We start from the raw sequence: 22,702 nt of genomic DNA on the forward strand, positions 1-22,702 counted from the left end.
CCAGGGTCCGCCGCAGGGGTGGGGCCGGCGGTGGGATGAAGGGGGGGTGGGTGAGGGTGGTCCCTCCCTCCCCGCGGGGAGTGATGTCAGACCATCCCCCCAACTCCGGCCCCCGCCCCCCGCCCCCTCTGTGCAGCAGCCACCGCCCGGATCCCGGAGCGGCCGGCCCGGGTCCGAGCCTCGCCGCCTGAGCCCCCCCACCCCTCCCCTGGCTCTGTCCTCCTGTCCCGGGGGCCGAGGCCCGGAGCCACTCCCCTCCCCCCTGGAATCCACAACCCCGCCCCCACCGTGAGTACGCCAGGAGGTGGGTGCGGGCGCGGGGGACCAGACTGCGGGAGGGGGGACTCTGGCTGGGTGGCGGCGGAGAGAAAAAGGCTCTCCAGGCGAAGAAAGGGGCCGGGGGGGGAGGGGGGCCCTGGGGGTCGGGGCCCGAGGCCAGGGAGACCCGGCAGGCCATTGGCGTAGGGGGGGGCAGCAGGAGCGGCGTGATGGAGATACAGGGAGAGCAGAATGATGGGGGGCGGCGGGGGGAGGGGGGACGGCGACTGGGGACCGGGGAACGGGCCGGAGACGAGACAGACACTGCGTGGGCTGGGCAGCGGGAGCGGCGGGGGATGGGCACAGGAGGGAGTCAGAGACTGGCTTGAGTGGGGGCTCCCACGGCCAGCGGGGGCGGGGGGAAGAGGAGAGAGGGAGCTGGGCAAAGGGATCCGGAGGCCTGCAGACCCCGAGCAGGAGCCGGGGCGAGGGGAAAGGATTGAAGAGGCTGGAGTCCAAAGGGAGACGGGCAGTCTGGGAGGTGACGGGGAGAGAGAACTCCGGAGTCCTTGTCAGAGGACGTGGCTTCCGATCTCGGGACTCCGCTATTCACTGCCTGAATGGGCCAGGGCGAGTCACTTGTCGGCTTCCGGGTTTCCCGTGGGTAAAATGAAGAGGTTGGTCTCCGGGGATAATCCCCTTGTGGGGCGAAAATTTGGGGAAGTTGGGAAGGGCAAAGAGAGGGAGGAAGGAGTGAGCCAGTGGCAGACTGACGTTAGAAGGGAGAGAGAGGGCTAAAGTGGCAAAAGAGGATGACCAGCTAGCAAGGGATGAGGGGTTGGGGGGGCGGGGGGGCGGGGAGGGCGGAGGGAGGGGAGAGCCAAATGGAGCTGGGGGTGGGGTGAGAAGGAAGGACAAAGGGAGTGGGGGAGAAACCACCCTGAGAAAGGAGGGAGAATGGATTGGACTGGAGGCAGGGAGAGAGGGAGAGCGGAGTGAGGGGCGGAGAGGTCCGGCCGGGCCTGGGGAAGAAGGAAGGAGCCAGCCTAGGCGTGAGCAGGAGAGCAGTCCCAGGGCTCTGGAGCCACAGGTGGACTGGGGAAGAGGGACCGGATAAAGGTGGGGTGGGATGATGGCCTCTGAAAGAGGAGAGAAGCCCTCAGGGGGCAGAAGGAGCTGACTGCGGAGTGAGGCAGCCGGAAGGAGCCTGGAACGGAGGGGGGACTGGAGGAAGAAGGGGAGGGGAAAGGAAGGGAGACTGGAATTGGAGGACGAGGGAAGGAATAGAGGAAGCTCTGGGCAGGGCACTCAAGGGGAAAGTGGGGCTCCGAAGAGGAGGGAGAGTGGAGGAGGGAATGCAGATGGTGTTAGGGTGAGCATGGGGAGGCCAAGAGGAAGGACAGAGATGGGGAAGTGGGGAGAAGAGATTAGGAGTAGAAGGCAAGAGAGGAGGGGAGGGAAAAAGAGAAAGGTAAGAGGAAATTCCTGGGGGGCGGAACTGTATCGTTGAAAGCAGAGTTTGAGAAGAGACCTTAAAAGCTATTTTTTCTTTGGGGGGGGAGGGATTGTGGAGATCTTTGTTTCCCCTCTACCATCTGGACCCCAAACGGCTCAAACGTCGGGCAATCTCTGGGACGTCGTGTCTTTGCCTCCCCCCGCCCCAGGGCAGAGGAAGGGGACCCTAGAGCCAAGAATCCGCTGGACTTTCGCCGTGCGCCAGTATTCCTTGTCCGGGACCAATGTCCTAGATGCGCCCCGGCCCATTCTCCGACATCCAGTCTTCCCGGAGCCCCAGCCTAAACCACCCGTTTGGACCCCTCCCTGCCTTCCTTCCAGCCTACTGGCCCTCCCCCGACTCCCCCATTACCCCGTGTCCATTTGAGCATCCCCACCGCTCCACGCTCTTCTCCAGCTCAGATAGCAGCCCTGCATCTCGTGCCTCCCCTGGCCCCCTTCCCTAATCTCCACCCCCTCTTTCCTCCCTCTTCCATTTCTCCCATCCTCGCCCCCCCTCCCCTCTCCCAGTCTCCCCTCTTCCCATGTGCCCCCTTAGCCTCCCCGGCCCCTCCCCCCTCACCGGAGGCAGTGACTTTGTCCCATTCCGTCGTCCTGCTGGGGTGACTGTGCTCCTCCGCGCTGGGCCGAGGGGCAGCGGGGTCCCCCAAGGCACCCCGCTGGAGGGGGCAGGAGAGCGAGACCCCGGCGGGAGCAGGGAGAGCGCAGGGTCCAGAGAGAGGGGAGTTTGGGAGGCAGGGCAAGAGGCCTGGGGGGGGGGGGGCGGGGAGTCCGGTAGGGCACGGTTGGCTGGGGCCCCGCAGGGAGGCCACCCCCCCAACTCTGCGGGCTGGTAGTGAGCCAGAGTCCTCAGTGCGGACGAGGGGGGAGGGGGAAAGAGAAGTACCAGACGCAGAGACAGAAGCCCACAGAGGGAGCCGCAGAGGGAGGGAGATAGCGGAGAGACTCGGAGGTGGAGATGGCGGGGAGGAAGGGAGAAACAGGGAGAAAGAGTAAAGAGAGAGAGCCAGGGAGCCCCCCACAGGGAGAGAGAGTAAAGACGGGGAGCCCCCACCATTCCCAAGGAGACGGACACACAGAGAGAGAGAGAGACAGGCCACCACACTGAGACCGAGACGGGCACAGATAGCCCCCCCCCAGACCCGCGCGGGGAGGGCCGGAGGGAGGGGCTGGCCGACCAGGAGGGGAAGGGGCAGTCAGTGTTGACCCCCCCCTCTCTTTCTCTTTCTCCTCCCGCCCCTCCCCAGGTCCGCCTCCCACGGGCTCCTCCGCCCCCTTTCCTTCCTCCCACCCCCTCAGCTCCGCCTTCGGGGCTGCGCAGCCTGCGGGCCGGCCCCCCGACCCCTCCAGCGCCCCGCTCCAGCCCCCGCCCTCCAGCCGAGAAGGGCGGGGCCGAGGCCGGAGCCCCGCCCTCCCCCCCTTGAGCCCAGCTCCCCCTCCCTCCCTCGCTCCCTACTACTCGGAGACCCACCCCCGCCCCCGGGGGGCCCTGCCCCGCCCCCCGCCCTGGCCCCGCCCCCCAGCCCCGGGCGCCCCCGCCCCCTCCAATGCTGAGCTCAGTCTGTGTCTCCTCCTTCCGCGGGCGCACGGCGGCCAAACAGCCGCAGCAGCCGCCGGCGCAGCCTCCTCCCGCTCCTCCTCCTCCTCCTCCTCCTCCTCCTCCTCCTCCTCCTCCTCCTCCTCCTCCTCCACCTCCCGGCCCCGGCCCCGGCCCCGGCCCCGCTCCCCGCCCGGGCGCCCGGCCCCGGCCCGCTCCCGCCGCCCCCGACGCCGGCCCCGGGCCCGGGCCCGCCTCGGCCCCGGGCCCCGGCCCGGCCGCTGCTGGGCCGCCCGCGGGGGGCGCGCCATGCCCCGGGGGCCCGGCCATGGGGCGACACGGCGGCGGCGACAGCGACAAGATCGTGATCAACGTGGGCGGCGTGCGCCATGAGACGTACCGCTCGACGCTGCGCACCCTGCCCGGGACGCGGCTGGCCGGCCTCACGGAGCCCGGCGCCGCCGCCAACTTCGACTACGACCCGCGCAGCGACGAGTTCTTCTTCGACCGGCACCCGGGCGTCTTCGCCTACGTCCTCAACTACTACCGCACCGGCAAGCTGCACTGCCCGGCCGACGTGTGCGGGCCGCTCTTCGAGGAGGAGCTGGCCTTCTGGGGCATCGACGAGACCGACGTGGAGGCCTGCTGCTGGATGACCTACCGCCAGCACCGCGACGCCGAGGAGGCGCTCGACTCCTTCGAGACCCCCGAGCCGGCCGCCGCGGCCGGGGGGCCCGCGGGGCCCGGCGGCGGCCCGGGGGGCCTGGCGGACGACGAGGCGGGCGGCCTGGACGCCGCCGGGGCCGGAGGGGAGCTCAAGAGACTGTGCTTCCAGGACGCGGCCGGCGGGGCGGCCGCCGGGCCCGGGGGCGCCGCGGGGGGCACGTGGTGGCGCCGCTGGCAGCCCAAGGTCTGGGCGCTCTTCGAAGACCCCTACTCGTCCCGGGCGGCCAGGGTAAGGAAGCCCCCCTCCCCCGCCCCCTCGCGAGGGCCCCTCCCCGGGGGGAACGCTCCTCCCCCGCCCCCCAGCCCTAGCCAGGTCCCGCCGATGCCCGCGGGCCGAGGGTGCTGCCACCCCCCCCCCCGCCCGGTTCCCAAGACCCGGAGAAGTCAGCCTCGGGATCCCCTTTCCCCACGGAGACCCGCCCCCTCCTGCAGCCTCTCTCCCTCGCCCCTTGGCAAAACTTTGGCTGACTTTCGCCCCCTCCCTGCTCCCCCCACCCGCTTCTGGAGCGCTCCCTCGGCGAGGTCCGGAGAGCCCGGGCTCTGCCCTTCCCCCGCGACGACCGAGACCCGGTCCCAAGTCCTGTGGAGTGGGGGGGGGGGTGGCAGAACCGAGTCGTCTCTGTGTCCCAGCAGGGGGTGAGGAAAAGGGGAAGGGGGAGGACTCGTTGGGTACCACCCCCCCCCTCCCCTAGGGCCAGGAGGCTCGAAGCCCCGGAGCCGGGTGTCTGCTGCCCGCTCCCCTCCCCCCCAAGGGCCAGGAAAGGACAGGGAGCCACCGCAGTGCCGCATCCCCTCCCCTCCTCCTCCCCCCCGGGGGGCTGCGTGGAGGAGGCGGCTTGTATTCCCCGGGAACTTGGGTCCCAGAGAAATGCTGAGTATGCAGGACTGGGGCAAGGGGGAGGAGGGGGGCACGTGGCTTTTAGATCCCCCCTCCCCGTGACCTCTTTTCGGGAGAACGGTTGGGGGGCGGGGCCTCCCTTCCCCCTCGACCCTCCCCCCTTCCACCCTTCAGCTCTCCGGGGGGGAGAGAGTTAAACCCATTGGGGGTGCGGAGCAACTTGTACGGCTTCGTACTGCGGGGGGCGCCCCTTCCTTCCTTCCTTCCTTCCTTCCTTCCTTCCTTCCTTCCTTGCTCCCCTTCTCCCCTGCCTCCCCTTCCAGCCCGGCCGGGTGGGGAAGGAGTTAAAGGGAGGATGGATGGGGGGGGTGAGGTGGGCATTAGGAGGCTCCGCAGCTGCGCAGTGCGGCGCCGGTGGGGATGGGGTTAAGGCCAAACTAACTTTGCGGCTGCGCAGTGCGGCGGGAGCTGTCCGCGGTGCTGGCCCCGCCCCGCCCCCACTGCAGTGCCGCAGCCTCCGCCGTGGGGGGGGAAGAGGGCTGCTTGAGCATGCGCACTGCGGCTCCCCAGCACCCAGCTCACTGCGGAGAAGACGGGGGGGGGGAGGAGAAGGGGGGCGGGGTGGGAAAGGAAGCACACCCAGGTAGCCCCCTGCCCAGATAGGAGAAGGGACTGGCCCAAGGTCATACAGCAAGTTCCAATCAGCGCCTGGGCTCAGACCCAGATGTCCCACTGTGCCTCCAGAGAGGCAGCCAGGAAACACGTAGAGCTTGGCCCTGAGCATCCCAGCCACCTTCTGGCTCGGAGGCCAGGGGTCCCCTATCCTACCAACTCCATGAGCAAGGGCTGGGGGTGGGGGGAAGACAGCAGAGATATTCACAACTTATAGACCCTCTCCTTTCCCTAAAGCAAACCCTGGGATTTCTCAGGGAGCCAGAAATGTGAATTTTGGGGGGGGTGTATCTGGGGGGGGTCTGGTCCCTTAGATCTCTAGGGGAAACAAAAGATTATAGGATCCTGGAAATTAAGATCCATGAGGGGCTGCAGGCTGCACACTTGAGCTAGGGAGAAACTCAGCTCCATGAGAGGGGTCGTAGGCTGCACATCTAAGTCTGGGGCAGCAGGTTGCACATCTGGGGCTGGGGAGAAACTAAGATTCATCAGAGGGGCTGCAGGCCACCCATCTGGGGCTGGGGGGAATTAGGGGGCCTGAATGCCCAGGTCCTTGAGGGGAGTTGGTGGAGGTCTTGATCCCCAGAGGGCTAAGGTTGAGGGAGGCCTTTGTGTTTAGTTTCCTACATGGGGATTGGCCTGAGTGTGGGGGGAGGGGTCAGCCTAGACTCCTGGGTCACCCTCTTTTTTTCCTTTCTCCCTCCTGCAGTATGTTGCTTTTGCCTCACTCTTCTTCATCCTCATCTCCATCACCACCTTCTGCCTGGAGACCCATGAGGGCTTCATTCACATCCACAACAAGACGGTGACCCAGGCATCCTCAGTACCAGGGGAGCCACCGGAGAATGTGACCAATGTGGAGGTGGAGACAGAGCCCTTCCTGACCTATGTGGAGGGCGTTTGCGTGGTGTGGTTCACCTTTGAATTCCTCATGCGAGTCACCTTCTGCCCGGACAAGGTTGAATTCCTTAAGAGTAGCCTAAACATCATTGACTGCGTGGCCATCCTCCCCTTCTACCTGGAGGTGGGCTTGTCGGGGCTGAGCTCCAAGGCCGCCAAGGACGTGCTGGGCTTCCTGCGGGTGGTCCGGTTTGTGCGGATCCTCCGAATTTTCAAGCTGACTCGTCACTTTGTGGGGCTTCGAGTGCTAGGACACACGCTTCGAGCCAGCACCAATGAATTCCTCCTGCTCATCATCTTCTTGGCTTTAGGCGTGCTCATCTTTGCCACCATGATCTACTATGCGGAGCGCATCGGGGCTGACCCTGACGACATCCTGGGCTCCAACCACACCTACTTCAAGAACATCCCCATTGGCTTCTGGTGGGCCGTGGTTACCATGACAACCCTGGGGTATGGGGACATGTACCCCAAGACTTGGTCTGGCATGCTGGTGGGGGCGCTGTGCGCCCTGGCAGGTGTCCTTACCATCGCCATGCCTGTACCTGTCATTGTCAACAATTTTGGCATGTACTACTCGCTGGCTATGGCCAAACAGAAGCTGCCTAAGAAAAAAAATAAGCATATTCCCCGCCCACCCCAGCCGGGCTCCCCTAATTACTGCAAGCCTGAGCCACCTCCCCCTCCACCCCCAGCACCCGGGCTCCCCCACCATCACAGTGGCCTCAGCCCTCCTCCACCTGGATCCTACCCAACGGGGCTACCTGGGCCTCATGGCCATGTGCATCCAGGGCTCTTGAGGGGTGGGGCAGGGGGCCTTGCGGGAATGGGCCTGCCCCCTCTGCCTGCCCCTGGAGAACCTTGTCCATTGGCTCAGGAGGAAGTGATTGACATCAACAGGGCAGGTGAGGAAGGAGGTGATGAGGGGCTGAGGGGGAGGAGGGAAGGGAAGGGGAGGAAGTAGAAAAGGCCACAGGGGGAGAAAGGGTCACTGCAAGAAGAAAAAAAAAGTAGACTTGGAAAGATGGTCACTGAAAAAGAAAGTTATGGCCAATCAGAAGCACAGAGTAATCGACTCAGGGAGACAGAGCCTGTGGCAGAACCTGAGGGAGACACAGGGATGAGTACAGAGGCTGACTCACAGAGATGGAGGAAAACAGAAAGGGATATCCTCTTAAAGATGAAGAGAAAGAGAAAGAAACAGAGGGACAGTCAGCATCACAGAGGAGAGACAAAGGGATGGTCGGAGACTGAGACAGAGATAAACAGAGATATGAGAGACAGAGTATCACAGATGGAGAGAAACAGGAATAATTCAGAGACTCAGAGACAGGGAAACAGGCTGTCACAGAGATAAAAAGACATGCAGAGGAAGGGTCAGAGATAAGGACTGTCACAGATACAGACGGAGGAGTAGTGAGTGACAGACTCTCTCAGGGGAGAGAGATAGAGGGTGATCAGAGACAAATTACTATCATGAAGATGAAGAGTTATACAGAGGGATGGCCACTGAGAGAATCAGAGATGGAGATAGGAAATGCAACAGGTTGTATCCAAGCCAACAGGCTTAGAGCACCTCCGGTTGCAAAGCCTCCTTCTAGTTGCTGGGGATCCATGGAAAAAAGTGTAGCAACCCCTATTCTCTGAGAGTTTACATTCGGGGAAGAGAGTGGGATACAACTCATACTCAAATATGGATATCTGTGCTAATTTGAGGAGGAAAGAAAGGTTGAAGGGATTTGGTTCTCTGTTGGTAAACTGAGTCTTGAAGGAATCCAGGGATTTTGAGAGGTGGGAGGGGAGAGTGTGCACAGCAATCTGAGAGTCACTCAGCAATGACTATAGAGACAGGGAAAGGGTCATAGAGATGACTAGAGAGACAAGGGGAAAACTACTGAGATAGAGAAATTGTTCCTAGAAACAGACACGCACACACACACATCAGTGGTCAGAGGAGGGAGACAGAGACACCTACCCACCTTCTGAGAGAGAGAGATGTTACTGAGAGACAGAAAAAAAAAGTCATGACTTGTCATTGAACCATGAGACAGAAACTGAAAGATGTTCATGGAGACAGAAAAACAGGAAGAAAAAGAAATGGTCTTGGAGACCTTGGTGATGGTTAGTGGGACAAACGCCAAGCAAGAAAGACACAGGGGGTGGTAACAGGGATGGAAACAGAGGCACAGATTCTGAAGAAGGCGGGAGGGATGGGAACTGACAAAAAATATAGGGATAGTCATGAAGATGTCACAGAGAAAGGGACACACTATCAGTAGACAGCCTCAGAGAAAGGAGAGGAGGGGCAGGGGCAGCAACAGAGAAGGAAAGGGACAGACACTACTAAAGGGCTCTCTGAGAGGTCTTGGCCTCTGTGGAGGCTAGGAGGGAGAGAGAAGGAGGCTGGGTCCATAGCTAATCTGATCGATGAAAATGAGGGGCCTCCATTTCTCCCCCTCCTTTACTTAAAGTAGGTCAGTCGTGGTAGGTGGGGGTGGGGGGAGAGAAAAGATTGAGCAGCCCAGTCCCAACTCCCTTAGCAGCTGACCCACATTCACACCAATTTAAAATAACTCTTGAGTCCCCCTTCCTGTTCCCCTCCCCCTCTTGCATGTCATGTCCTCCCCAAACCCTTACCTCTTTCTCTGGGTCTGTACATCCTCATTGCCCTTTCTGTCTTCATGATCCTGCCTCCCTTCCCCTGTTATACCTTACCACCTTAACCCTACCATGTCCCATCGCTGCTCCTGCCCCCACCTGCATTCTCTCTCCCCCCATTACCCCCTTGTTCCCACAAGCCCTCGCTCCCCCATTACCCCATCCCCACCTGTACTCCCTCTCCCATCACCCCCTTGTCCCTACTAATTCTCCCTCCCCCATCACCCTATCCCCATCTGCACTCCCTCCCCCATCACCCTCCTGTCCCCATCTGCACTCCCTTATACCTAGAGAACTGCCAAATGTTCCTGCTGGAAGGAGTATCCAATGCCATCTGGTCCAGTGTGTACCTGGACCCAAATCCCTGCCAAAGCATGGGCCAGTGGGGGCTCACCTCCGCTTGGCTTGAGCATGAGCCAGTGTTCTGGTTGGCGCAGTTCACTTTGTGATAGGTCCAAGGGCTGCTCAGGACATTTTCCTTCCATACAGACTGAATTGGCTTCTTTGCCAGGTCAATTCTGACTTCCACAACACAGACATGGATGTCTACCCTCTCCATTGCCCCATACCCCAGCCTTCTCTCTCTTTTTTTTTTAAGCTAAATATTCTCCTAGGGCTGGCATAGAATACAGATCTTCACCATCACTAGGACTCTGCTCACTCTCCAGTTAGTCCGAGTCCTTCTTCAAAGGTGGCAACCCAAGCTGACCATAAAGGCAGAGGGTAGCCAGACTGAACCCTGGTGCCCAGATCTTTTTCCCAAGAATCATTCACACTTAGGACAGTCATACCACCTCATTGACTCATCTTGCCCTTTCAGGTCACCAGAAGCAAACTTATCCTTCATCCTGGAAGGGAAATGCTAATGATGATCCCCATTTTAGAGATGATGAAACTGAGACAGAAGTGAAGTGACTTGCCCAGGGTTGCCCAGATAAGAAGTGTCTGAGGGTGAATTTGAATTCTAGACTTTCTGTGTACTTAGTGCACTCTGGCACCCCCTACCTAAACTAGAACTCCCCCACCCCGACTTTTTTTTAATTCCCATGAGCCAGAAATCCTCACTTTTAATTTGAGGAGACAGATTCATGTTAATAGTTTCCATTTCTCCCCATCGAGTTTCCTTGGCCTCTCAATGCTTTAACTTAATCGTTCTCAAACTGTTTAGTCTCAGGATCCCTTTTTTACTCTTAGAACTTATTGAGGACCCCCCTCCACCCCACCTCGAACCTTTTTGTTTATATGGGTTATATCTCTTTATGTGTAGTAGAAATTTTAAAGCCCTAGTACTACTGTGGACCTCCCAGACCTCTTGAAGGCGTCTTGGGGGGCCGCAAGGGCTGCACCCCGCCGCACTCTTGAAAATTGCTGTTTTGGTAGAGTTTGAGATCCTCTCCCTTTTGTCGGTAAATTTGAGGAGCTTGGCACCTGCACCTAGATCTCAGTCACTGATATAAATGTGAAGCAGCCCAGACCCCTGGGGCACTCCCCCTAGACTTTCACGGTGACATTGAACCACGTGGATTCCTGACTGCTCCCAGCCCCGCATCTATGTTTAGCTCGCGATTCTATCTTTTCCACAATAGCTTTAAGACTCTGTCAAGTGTTTTGCTCAGATGTAGGTAAACGGCACCTCCTGCACTCACCTGATCTGCCTGGAACTTGCCAGAGCAGGAAATAAGGTTATTCTAGCCAGACCCGTGATTCTGGCAACAGCCAGGCGGGTTCCTCTGCCCTTAGCACCCTCACACCCTAGCCCGATTCACACCCTCATAAAATCACCACCCCTCTTCAAGTAGCTGGCTACTTTTGGACAGCTCCCTTTCCTTGCCGAGTTCTTCCCGCCCCGCAGCTGCCTCCCCTGAACCTGGTTCTGGGCTCTGAGGCCAAAGAGAAGCCCCCCCCCCCCTCAGCCCTTGTGCTACCTACCAACTCACAGAAGGGGAGAGTTAGAAGCGACTTTTAGCCCACCTCCTCATTTTACAGATGAGAGTTACTCAGAAAAGTATGTCAACCCTGTGGGGGTTCCTCCCCCTTCTAAACTCCTGCCATGGCTGGTCAGAGAAGGAATCGAACTAATCCCATCTTCTGTTGACTTGTTCTGTGACCTGGACAAAGGTCTTCACTGTGGGCCTCAATTTCCTTATCTGTAAAATGAGGGAGATGGACCTCTAGGGTTTCTACCACTTCCAGATCTAGGGTCCTAGGATCCTAATCTCTCTTCCATGTGACAGTCCCTTAGTCCTTGAAGTTGAAAGTCTAAATTCGACATCTGAGTTCTCTCAGCCCTCTCTTCTCGAAGATAGATACCTTTAGTTTCTTCAATAGAATCTCTTTTATGTTAGAAGCTCGAGGCTCTTCATCATCCTGGTGGTGACCCTGGGGATGCCTCTGCTGGCTGAGCCTGCCTTGTACATCGCCTGTCCTGCCACTGGCACCCTGCATCTGCCCCCATTCCTCCTCCTCACTCAACTTTAGGCTCCTCCATCTCTCATTCCCCTCATCACTGTTTCCTCTTCCTTAGACTTCCTTCCACCTTCTCACCCTCTTACACCCTATTGTCTCACATCTCACTGCCCCACTTAATGTTCACACCCCAAACCCCTTCAGACCCTCTTTCTTTCCCCTATTCTGCTTTTTTCCCCATTCTCTTCTTACATACAGATCTTTCCTCAAAGTTCTGGTGTTTCTGTTTGTCTCTCCTCTCTTTCCTCTCTGTCTCCCTTTCCCTCTTTTCCCTCTCTCCCTTTCCCTCCCTCTCTCCCCTCTTTCTTTTCCTCTCTCCTCCTCCTTTCTCCGTCCTCTCCTTCCCTCTCTCTGTCCTTTCCTCCTCTTCTTCTTCCTCTCCTCCTCCTCCTCCTTTCTTCTTCCTTCTTCCCTCCTTCCCCCTTCCATTCCCCTCTCCTCCTCTCTCTGTCTCTTCTCTCCTGCCCCCCCCCAGTGACTTTGGGCAAGCCGCTTTCCATATCTGGACCTCCATTTTCTCATTTGAGAGAAGGAAGCTATTTATTATTCTGTGATTCCTTTCTGCTCTTGATCATAGAGAAGAGTCTTTTTGCAGATAAGGAAACTGAGGTCTGGGGAGTTGCAGTCCTTGACCTCAGATCCCAGAGGGAAGAAGTGACAGAACCCAGGTTCTCTGGCTCCAGGGCTCTTGCCACGGTCCACATCTGCTTCCTCTCTTTGGACTCAAGTTTTTTTTTTCTGACGTAGAATACAGGGCTCAGCGTAGGTGATGTCACTGCTCAGCTCCTCAAGGATTCCATTGATTCTCTCTATTGCTTTCTTCTCTGTCTGTGCTGTCCACTCTTTCCACCTTTCCTCTGGGGAGTCAGACCCTCGCCCCAATGGGGACCCGGCAGCTGCTGCCCTAGCTCATGAGGACTGCCCTGCTATCGACCAAGCGGCCCTGTCCCCAGAAGACAAGAGTCCCATCACCCCTGGAAGTCGTGGCCGTTATGGACGAGACCGGGCGTGCTTCCTGCTGGCTGATTACACAGCTTCCCCAGATGGTTCCATCCGAAAAGGTGAGAGCCCCCTTCCCCTGCCTAGGACCCCATGCCCATCCCGAAGTTCCCCCTAATCCCCAAAAGGTCCACCTGGGAGAAGAGAAAGACACAGGGGAGGGGGTAGAGATTGGGTCAAGGGAGAGACTTCACTGCAGGGGTGTCCAAGCTACCATCATCCCCCCTGCCCACCCCAGTGGGGCCCCACTCCTGCTGCCACCTTCCCCTTATCCTTGCCCCCCTCCTCCCCTCCAAGGCCGCCTCACCACTGCCCCCCTCATCTATTGTTTTGTTCCATCTCCATCCCCACTCCCTTGATTCCCTGGTCCCTTTCTGCTACCTCCCCCCAAAAAAACTCAGCCACCAGTGCCCCCCCGCCGCCCCCCCCGGACTGGCGGAAGCCTGGCCCACCCGGCTTCCTAGCCGACCTCAACGCCAACGCTGCGGCCTGGATCCCCCCCTAGCTGGACGCTCCCCCAGCCCCCCTGGTAAGTGATCCCTGGCTGGCTGTCCAGGCTCCTCTCTCATCCCCTGGGACCAACTCTCCCTAACTAACATCCACCGTCTCCTGACTGACCAGCTGCCAGGCCTTTGGCCATCACCTGCTCCACCTAACTCATGCCCTGACCCCTGGGCCTTCACTGAGCACCACAGGCTCAGCCATACAACTCATCCCCTATACTCAGGGAGCCCAGAACTAACGAGCCCCTCCTCCACTAGCCTCCCTGAGGACCTCACTGTCCTCCAGCCTTTCCTGCTAACCGCTTCCCCAGGTGTCCCTTTCTCTTCCCTCCCTTCATGGAGTGAGTCCTCAGCCTCCTTATGCCATCTTCCCAATCCCCTTTTCATCTCCATCTCCATCTGTGCCCCCCAACATCCCCCCACTTCCCTCTCCCCCCTCCCTTCTTCTCTGCTGGGCCCTGAGATCCTGACCCTTGCTCTCTCAGTCTGTGTGGGTGGCCTCTGGCTCAGCCTCCAGGGAGTGGGGTGGAATGGGGAGAGTTGGGGCAAGGGCTGGGTGGGGCTGGGTGGGGGGAGCTCTTCAGCGGCTCACCTTCCTTTCCCTCTGATGCCAAGATTCATTCACTGAGCACAAATATTGGCTGGAGCAGATGGGGCCAACTGGATCCCAATCCTGGTTTCTTCCTACCCCTACCACCCCCCCCCCCGACCCCAACCCATGTCAATCTCCCTTTTCCCTCCCTTCCCCTCCCCCAGTAGCCCCAGATGCTCCTCCTATATTTGGTGTCTCTGGCCACCCCCATTTTGCTGCTCTTCCTCTACTTCCCGGAAACCACCACAGAGGAGGAGGATGGAGCCCCAGGGGTTTCTCTCCCCCACCCCCAACAGCAAGGCAGTGTTGGGGGGCCCCCTCCACCCCCTGTGACTCTGTGTTTCTGTCCCCAGCTCTTGTCACCGCCTGAGACCTCTCGAGATCCGTGGGCCCCCCCCTGCCCCTCTCCCCCAGGTCAGCAGCTGGGATTGGCTGGGAGGGGGCCCCCAATGTAACACTTTTAGATAACCTCCTACAACTAAGACAATTCCAGGTACCCCCTTTAGCACTCTTTAGAGGCCGTAAGACAGTCTTCAGACCTTTAAAATATCCTCCACGATGCCCTTGGAACCTCCCCAACCTCCAGCTCCCCAACATGCTCCAAGTTACAGCGTTAGAAATGCCCCCCTCCATCCCCTGCCCCCACCCAGGGCCTTGGTCATAGCCCTAAAGCTGGAAGGACTTCAGGCAGTAAAGAAGGGACAAGTCCCCAAAGCATGGAACCCAATGGGAAGTGAGTCCCCTTCTTTGGTCCTTTTCTGCCCCAACTTTGAGGAGCTCTCAGAGCCTTTCAGATGCTGAGACCCTTAGTCTTTACCATGGACCCCTGGGAGCCTGCCAACTTTGAGCCACTAGAGGACCCACCCCCTTTCTATTCACTTCCTACCCTAACCTTCACCCGTGGCTGCACCCAGGACCCTGACTGCCCTTCCTTGTTCTTTGGCCCCAACTCCACCCCTTCCTCTAACAGCTTAACTGACCTTCCCAATGGGATGCTCCAGCCATCCCTCCCCATGGCCTCTGCCTCCATGCCCCTGCCACCCCTAAGTCCTCCAGCATGTGTCCTGATCCATGGAGAGGACAGACTGCCCAGCACCTTGTCCCACTCGCCCACACCTGCAGCTTCATGCCCATATCACCTCATCATTCGCCTTTTGCCCCCTCCCCCCATCTTAGGCAATGGAACCTGGGGTAGGGAACAGGCAGGGAGAGGGTTGGGGGGGGGAGTGGGGAGGGAGACAAGCTTCGGTCTGCTTCCTAATCCTGCATCTCTTCCCCCACCCCAATGTCTCTGTCCCCCCCTTTCTGGCATTGACTATTTCTCTCTCTCTCTCTCTCTCTCTCTCTCTCTCTCTCTCTCTCTCTCTCTCTCTCTCTCTCTCCTCTCTGTTTTTCTCCCTTCCTCGTCTCTCTGTCTTTCTCTTCTCTCCTTTATTTTGTCCTGCTGCCCATCTCTTGGGACTCTCTGTATCTCTCTGTCTCTGTCTCTCTTGACTTTCTTGTCTATCTTTATTCATGTCTTCATTTTGGTGCCTGTCTCTTGGTTGCTGTGTGTGTCTTCATCTGATTCTCTCCATCTCTTGAACCCCATCTCTCTATCGTTATGTCTCTGTTTTGTCTTTCTTTGGGTCTGTCTCTTGGACCCTGTACCTGGGCCCCTGTCTATTTCTTGGTTCTTGTCCCTTCCTATATCTCCTTTCTCTTTGTCTCTCACCCCATCCCGTTCCCACCCCACCCAGGTTATGAGAAGTCCCGCAGCCTGAGCAGCATCGCTGGGCTCAGTGGGGTGTCCCTGCGTCTTGCCCCCCTTGCCACTCCCCCTGGCTCCCCAAGGGCTGCCCGCCGTGCCCCTCCCGCCCTGCCTTCCATTCTCTAGCCCCCCTCCCCCTCTTTGGGGGGACTAAGGGGTGGTGGGGGGATGGTTCCTGGTGTAGGGATGGGGGGGTGTTTTTTAAAGGGTCACAAACAATATGCAATTGATATGACCGCCAGCAAACCCCCCAGACCCCCTCCCCACTTCCTCTAGGCCCCCAAGAAGGAGGGGGCAGAGCCTCAGTACCCCCCCTAAAACCTTCTCAGGTCTCCATGAGCCATATCGCCCCCCTCCCAAATCCACACGCTCATTGAAATGTGTAAATAAGTGAGAACTGCGCTGGTTAACTTTGGGACACCTTTTTGGCTGCCCCACATTTTTGGAGGCACCATTGTCCTCTTCCATCTTTGTGCATGTCCCCCCCTAGAACCCCAATTCTCTGCAAGAGCAATAAGCCGCCTCTGGCCGCATGCTATGTCCTACCCTAGACCATTTGGGCAACAGGGAGTTGGGGGAGGGGTCCATCCATCCCCTAGGCCTTCCTTGGTCACCTTCTCCCCAGTCTGGCATAGGAGTTGTGGCTTTTATGGCAAATCAAAGATAAAGAGACTGTGTCGGGTGGGGGTGCCAAGGCCCTTTGAGGGACTGGGGAAATATGGGTTTTTATTTTTTAAGGGTAGTGGTGATGGGTGTGGTATGTGTCCTCGCTGCTAGCCCACGAAGGTGATGAGCCATCCATGGACATGTGCGGGGGGTGGCTCTGTATAAATGAGTTTGTGTGTGTGTGTGTGTGTGTGTGTGTGTGTGTGTGTGCATGATTGTGAGAGTGGGCATGAGACTTCCCAGGACTGGATCACTCCATCTCCTTGAACCACCTCGTTCTGGAAGGGACCGGGCTGCCCTCCACACCCCCCCCCCAGCGTCTTGCTGTTCCCCATCTTTGCTCCACTGCATTATAACTGGAGTTACCCGACTCAATTCATGGACTGGGGGACTTCCGCCCTATATCTATATTCCTATGTCTGAGCTCAGGGAATGTCCTCCCTGAGGCCTCCTGGTCTTTCTCATCTCCTTCCCCGCTCCTGGAGCAGATCGTGGGGACTGGGTCTGCATGTGCATGAACTCGAGCTCCTAAGAGATCCTCCTCTGTTCCAGGTCTTCTCCAGCCCCTGAAGTCCCGCCTCCGGGGGGGGTGGGGATGGGACTTGGGGGACCCAAAGGGAAATGACTGGGCTGTCCCCAAAGCCCTGCCTGAGGCTAGGCTCCTAGAGCTGCTTCATCAGGGACCCCCAGATCCTCCAGGGCATCATTGTCAACTTCCATGTTCACAACCAGATGGCGCAGTGGGTGACCCTTGCCCCTCCTAGTGCATGGTCTCTCACCCATCCACTCACACATGTTGGGATCCTGGTGGTCTTCTCCTAGAGTCAGTTCTCCTCCACTTCTGTCCTCCAGGAGTTGGACTGGCGCTGGGGGCTAGAGGCTGGGCCAGCTTCTCCCTCCCTCATCTCGTCTCCCCCCCCTCCCCCCCAGCCAACCTGGCCACAGTATCTCAGAGGTAGCTGCGCTCAAACACTAATTTGCACATTGGGGCTTCCAGGTCTTGCCAGAGGCCCTCTTCTGGGTTCTCTGATCTACTCTTTGACAATTTATCTCCCCCGAGTTCTCCAGGGACACTCACCCCCACCCCCAGCCCAGCATTGCATTATTCGGCCATGGTCTCAGTGTTAACTGTATTCACGAATGGTCCTAGACTTCCCCTCACTAGGCTTCCAACTCATCTCCACCACCACCACCACCAAAACACAGCCATCATCAACCCCACCTCACCCCCAAAGGGATGTGGAATGGATAGTCTCACTTCCTTAGTGTCCTGGGAGAAAGTGCAATTTCCCCCCACAGCCAATTGTCCTCCCTCCCCACCATGACCTGCATGGACCCAAGCACCTCCCCCCAACCCAGGACCGGCCTGTAGCCCTCCTCTATAGCTCCTAGACCCGCAGTTTGCCCCAAACCCCTCTCTCCTCTGGAGCTTCTCCCTATGCAATGTTTCCTATGCGAGGGGCTCCTTGGACACCCCCCCCCATCCCTCTCCCTTGCTACCAAGCCTGTTGGATCAGGGTTGGGGGCAAGAAGCCAGGGTTTTCTGATGTTCCTGTGGATGCCAAGTTCCTGGCTGGGGCTGGAGGTGGCCGGGAGGAGGGGTGCCTGGGTCCCAGGTGGGGAAGGGAGAGAAGTAGGGACAATTGTGCCAAAGGGTTAAAAATTCTCCACCCCCCCACACACACATACATACATACACATACAAGGCCTCTTTCTCCCAGGTTTTGAGACTTAGAGAGTCTGGAGGGCCCCTTCGAAGGATCCTCCCCCGATCCCACCCCCCAAAAAGCTTTCAGTTAGCTTTTTACAAAAATAAACTTCGATACAACTTTATTTGGGGAGTGTGGGATTTGGGGAGGGAGGACTTTCCCTCCCCTTAATTGCCCCCTGGTCTCCCTCTGGCCGCCACGCACACGCAACTACACGCATGATCTGCATGTCTGCGGATGCCTCCCCCTCCCCACGCATGACAAGGGGCAGGGGGTACGGTTAGGAGGGGAATCTCTTTCGTGCCCCCCTTTTTGTGCTAGGGGAGGGAAGAGTAGGGGTGGGGTCTTGTACCACCGACCCCCATCTGAGAGCTCCTGTGGATGGAGGGGGTGGGGGCAGCTCATGGGGAGGGGGTCCCGTGCCTCCGCTCCACCCCACACATATAGCAATAAAGATTTCTCCCCCCACCCGGTCCCAGGGAGTCCCACAGAAATGGGGGGGAGGGTGTGTGCGGGGTGGGGTGGGGGCTCTCAGGGATGGAGGCGGATCTGAATCGGCTGGGGGGGAAGGTCTGTAAACTTCCAACTCTGGTGCTAATGGGGGGTGTCTCCCCCCCACCCCCAGGACAGGGGAAGGGGGGAGCCCTGCCCTCCCCCACGTCTCCCCCACTCCCCGCCCAGGGGTGCATGACCCGCGAACCAGCAGAGCCGCCGCTGCAGACGCCGCATGTCACCCCCTCTCCCCCCAAACAAATAAAAAAAATCCCTTTTCATTTACCTGGCCCCTACTGCCCTTACTGGGAGGGAGGATGGGAGGATGTTCTTGGACAGGCGTGGGGGGTGGTTTCGAGGTTTCTGCTGGATAGGGGCACTGGCCCTCCCGGCACACGGAGCCCATAATGACCTAACGAACTGCCTCTGACAATGCACACTGGGCTTGGAGCCTCCCCATCTCGGCATCGGGATTCTGTTGGGGATTAGGGACTGGTTTGCCAGGGTGAGTCTGGCAGGGAAGCAGGCCGGGTGCTAGAACAGGAGCCTGCTTCGGTAACTGGGGCTCAGGAGTGAAGTGGCCACACACACATCACGGGGCTAGAAATCACCCAGTGCACCCTGCCCCCCCACCATGGCTTTCCTGAGATGACTTAAAGCATTAGTTGATCCTAGAGCCACTGGTTGCCTGAGTCCCTTCACCCAGGGCCTCAACTCCAGTGCCAGGCTTCCAGAAGCCACTCCAAAGGCAGATGGGAAGAGTGCAGCCCTTCCCATTCTGTCCACGGTGTCCATGGCTCAGCCCTGCACCCAAACCTGGGCCAATAGCTTGGTACAACCTAACTGGTTCTGAAGACAGAGGTCACAGATTCACAGGGATCTTGGGCAAACCACAAACTGCCCCTGTCTGCTTGAGGTCTGGCTAGGTTGACAAGTAAGATCCTGCCCTCCCCCCATTCTCCTTAGGGCACGTGATGCCCAGGTCCAAAGCAGCAAAATCAGGTGGATTCTCTCCACTCCGGTGGGGGTCTCTGGAGGCTGAGGGCCAAGTTCTTATCACATGACCTGAAGTGAGCCCTCTCACTCCTTCCCAGTCCTAGTGGGATCCCCAGATCCTGTCCCTCACTCTTAGAGGCCAAAATGCTTTAGGGCTGTTTTGTGGGTAGGAGACTCCAGAATCTGAGATCATTTGCACTTCCAGAGAGCTAATAAGGCAGCAGGTGAGGCTTTGAAATTTATTTCCATTGAATGGGAGGGGCAGGGGGTGAGGGGTGCTACTGTTATACCTGACCCTGAAACTCCAACCTAAATCACACAGAAGCCATCAGAGTGAGGGGTGGGGAAGAGAGACAGGAAAAGGCAGAGGCTGGTGGAAATAAGAAATGAGAGAAAGGAGGGAATGAAGGGAGGAAAAGAAAGAGGACAGGAAAGAGGAGGATGAGATGAGAAGAGAGATAGATAATCCAGAGGGAAATAAGGAGAGGAGAAAGAAGTAGGTAAAGAGATGAGGGGGGGAGAGAGGGAGGTGAGAAAAGGGACAGAAGAGGAGATAAGAGTGAGGAGGGAGGGAAGAGGAGATGAGATGATGAGCATGAGATGAGGAGGGGGGAGAGGGAGATGAGAAGGGCCAATCCATCAGTAAACATAAGGCACCTGTTCTGCACCAGTCATTATGCTAAGTGATGAGGATACAAAGAGAGGCAAAAGGTTGAGGGAAGGATCTGAAATAACCCAAGGAGATAAGGAGATGAGGTGAGAATATGGGGATGAGGATGGAAGAGAAGATGAAAATGAGATGAGCAGGGGAAGGAGATGAAGAGGGGAGAGGTGATCTGAAGAGGGAGAGTTGGGGGAAGAGAGAAGACAAGGAGGAAGGGAGATGATGATGAGAAAGAGGAGAAGTGCCACTACGGAAGAGGAACTTCAAGAGAAAAGGAAGACTGAGGAGAAAAACGGAAGCAATGTAGGGATGGGGGGGGGGTAAAATGGAGACAGTCAAAGCAGTAGAGGGAAAGCTGGGCATTCCTTCCCCTTGTCACTGTACGAGAGCCTGGGAGATGGAAGGTAGGCCTTATCCTCTCCCCAAGCCTGTCCCCAGTTGGGTCCTAGCCCCACTTCTTGATCTGGGGCTGGGGTGGGGGAGATTTTGATGACTTAAAGTGCCTGGGTTGGGCTCTGGGGTCTCCAAAGTGCAAGCAGGCAGAAGAGGAAGGGGAAGCAGAGCAGAGGACACCCATGGTGGGGTCACTGTGGCTGGGATTGTGGAGGGGCATCAGGTTCTGGAGCTGGGGGAGCAGCTCCTCCTTCTGCTTCTTCTCCATCCTCCTCATCGGAGGCGACCCCCTCCTCCAGGCGGAACACTTGCCGCACTGTCCTGGTGGTGAAGGTGAGGGGTCCGCGCCTGGACAGAAAATGGAGCAAAGGCTGGAGCTCAGCTCCCTCCCCTCCTCAGCCCCCCTCCCAAGTCTGCCCAGGATGTCCCAGCTTCTCCTGCGGCATTCCCAGGAGGCCCTCACCGAAGGCGGTTCCGAAGGGTGGTGACCTCCCGGTTCATGGACTCCGCTGACTCAGTGACATCATCCAGCTCCCGCTGCAGCCTCCGCCGGCCAGCTTGGGCTCTAGAGGCCTCTTCCTCAGCCTCTTCCAGCTGCCGTTTCAGCTGCTTCAGCCTCAGGTTGCCTTTCTCCAGCTGCCGAGGTGGGGAGAAGAAAGGCTCAAGCGGGCCAACTCAGCACTTCCCCCATCTCACCAAGAGCTCCCCACTTCTCTTTCTCACTTTCTTTCCTCACTTATTCTCTCAAGTCTTCTTCAACACCTCCCTTCCTTGCTCACTGTGAGAGATCTCTTTCCCCTTCTTTCTATCTCCTCCAGGGTCTTGCCCACTTCCTTCTCCATCATTGTTTTCCCATTTCCATCATTCTCTTTCTCTGTCTCTCTCTCCCTATTACTATCTACCCCAATCCCCACCTCCCTCAAAGTGTCTCCCCACTTCTTTTTTTCACTTTCTTTCCTCACCAGTTCTCTCAATCTCCTTCAATGCTTCCCTTCCTTGCCCCCTGTTAGCAAGATCTCAGAGAGATCTCTTCCCCCTTCTCTCTCCATCTCCACTAGGGTCTCCTTGTCTCCTTGTCTCTACCTCTCTGCCTACACTGTCTCCTCTCTTCATCTTGGAGTCTGCTCTCCCCCTTCCAGGCCCAGTTTCCTACTCCTGATGCTTCTCTACTCTTTCATTGGGTCTTAGTTTTAGAAGTCAAAGAAAGTCCCCAGAACAACCCCCTGATTTCACAGGAAGGGAATTTGAGGCCCAACGATCACCAGAGGCCCCAGGCCCCTGTGCAGGCTCCCTCACCTGGTCCCGGAGCTGGTCCGCCACCCTCCTCTCCTCATCCACCTGTAGGACCACCTCCTTCAGGCGCTTCTCAGCTCTTCGGACAAGTTTTCCGGAGAGAATTCGCTCCCTGGGGCAGGAAGATGGGGAGTCAAGCTCCAAGGGCTCCCTATCTGGGGTTCCCCTCTGGAGCATGTTCTGCCACCCTTGCCCCAGTTCCTGTCCATCTGCCACTCACCAGCTCAGAGCTTGTCATCCCCTCTGTTGCCCACCTTCCCTGACTGTCACCCTTAATTCTGGGACAAGGATGTCCAGGGTGGACAGGTACTTCAAAATGCCTTTTTTCCTAGCTGAGGAAACTGAGGCCCACAGGGGCAGTAAAGTGAGCTCCTGGTTCGGGGCCCCCACCTGCTCTCCTGTTCCAGTTGCTCCTCTGCCTGCGCCAGCTTGGACTCAAGGGCAGCGATGAGCATCTTGTGGCGGGCCCTGACCCCAGCATCCTCCTCTCCCAGGCGACCCCGCAGCTCCTGGATCTGACGCTCCAGTTGCTGCCGCCCACTCTCTGCCTTGGCGGAGAAGCTCCGCTCAGCCGAAAGTTCAGTTGTCAGCGACTCCACCTGGCCGGAGAAAGGGGCAGCGTGGCTACAAGGGCAAGGGGGGAGGGACCTGGGGGGTCGCTGAGCACAGGGGCAAGTGGGGGCCCGAGGGAGGCAGGGCCAGGCGTATGGAGGGATGGGGGACCCTGGGGGTGGGGGCCCTGGGGAGAAATGGGGCAAGAAAAGGAGGACCATGGGATCCAGAAGAGACGACGGTCAGGGAGCTGGGGGGATGGAGTCTAGGCAGACCCAGAACTTCTGAGCTGCCCCTTCTCCAGCTTGAGGGGTCCCTCCTGCCCAGAGCCTCAGCAGCAGCCCGGGGTTCTGAGACAGGGCCCAGAGGAGGGTCTCTGGGAAGGAGTGGGGAGGAGTTCCTCTCAGCCAGGTTTCGGTCTGGCCTAGGGCTCCCTCCGTCGAAGTAGCTAGCCCCAGCCTAGTGCCCTTAGGAAGCCCGGTCCAAGTCCCTTAGCCTGGCAGTGACCCCACTACGTAACCGA

The 22,702-nt window shown here is 58.4% G+C and overlaps 2 protein-coding genes across 6 annotated transcripts in view; one reads left to right on the plus strand and one right to left on the minus strand.

The window, feature by feature from the left end:
- Positions 1 to 3,623: 3,623 nt before the first annotated feature.
- KCNC3 (potassium voltage-gated channel subfamily C member 3) lies at positions 3,624 to 18,153 on the plus strand. Of its 2 annotated transcripts, XM_074220141.1 has the most exons (5): positions 3,624 to 4,265; positions 6,256 to 7,351; positions 12,440 to 12,631; positions 12,971 to 13,098; positions 14,018 to 14,849. In XM_074220141.1, the coding sequence occupies exons 1-4, from the start codon at positions 3,639 to 3,641 to the stop codon at positions 13,072 to 13,074; spliced, it is 2,019 nt and encodes a 672-aa protein (XP_074076242.1). In that variant the 5' UTR covers positions 3,624 to 3,638; the 3' UTR covers positions 13,075 to 13,098; positions 14,018 to 14,849. The 2 variants fall into 2 exon arrangements, with proteins under 2 accessions (XP_074076242.1, XP_074076243.1); XM_074220142.1 differs by lacking the exons at positions 12,971 to 13,098; positions 14,018 to 14,849 and adding an exon at positions 15,404 to 18,153.
- A 798-nt stretch (positions 18,154 to 18,951) lies between these two features.
- Positions 18,952 to 22,702, minus strand: part of MYH14 (myosin heavy chain 14) — a 35,220-nt gene continuing 31,469 nt past the window's right edge. For all 4 annotated transcript variants that reach the window (XM_074220145.1, XM_074220146.1, XM_074220143.1 and 1 more), the window contains 4 exons: positions 22,018 to 22,226; positions 21,631 to 21,739; positions 20,798 to 20,970; positions 18,952 to 20,682 (listed from right to left, as the gene is read on the minus strand). In XM_074220145.1, the coding sequence (XP_074076246.1) occupies positions 20,526 to 20,682; positions 20,798 to 20,970; positions 21,631 to 21,739; positions 22,018 to 22,226 (648 nt within the window). In that variant the 3' untranslated portion in view covers positions 18,952 to 20,525. The remainder of the gene's footprint in view (positions 20,683 to 20,797; positions 20,971 to 21,630; positions 21,740 to 22,017; positions 22,227 to 22,702) is intronic.

The sequence above is a fragment of the Macrotis lagotis genome, chromosome 1, assembly GCF_037893015.1.
Source record: "Macrotis lagotis isolate mMagLag1 chromosome 1, bilby.v1.9.chrom.fasta, whole genome shotgun sequence".
In the NCBI taxonomy this organism is placed as follows: domain Eukaryota; kingdom Metazoa; phylum Chordata; class Mammalia; order Peramelemorphia; family Peramelidae; genus Macrotis; species Macrotis lagotis.

What these genes read in the sequence shown, in the direction of transcription:
- KCNC3 (XM_074220142.1), top strand. Translation starts at nt 3,639, where the DNA reads ATGGGGCGACACGGCGGCGGCGACAGCGACAAGATCGTGATCAACGTG. An exon ending in GATTGACATCAACAGGGCAG is followed by an intron (nt 7,352 to 12,439) that starts GTGAGGAAGGAG and finishes CTGGGGAGTCAG; the next exon opens with ACCCTCGCCCCAATGGGGAC. An exon ending in AGATGGTTCCATCCGAAAAG is followed by an intron (nt 12,632 to 15,403) that starts GTGAGAGCCCCC and finishes CACCCCACCCAG; the next exon opens with GTTATGAGAAGTCCCGCAGC.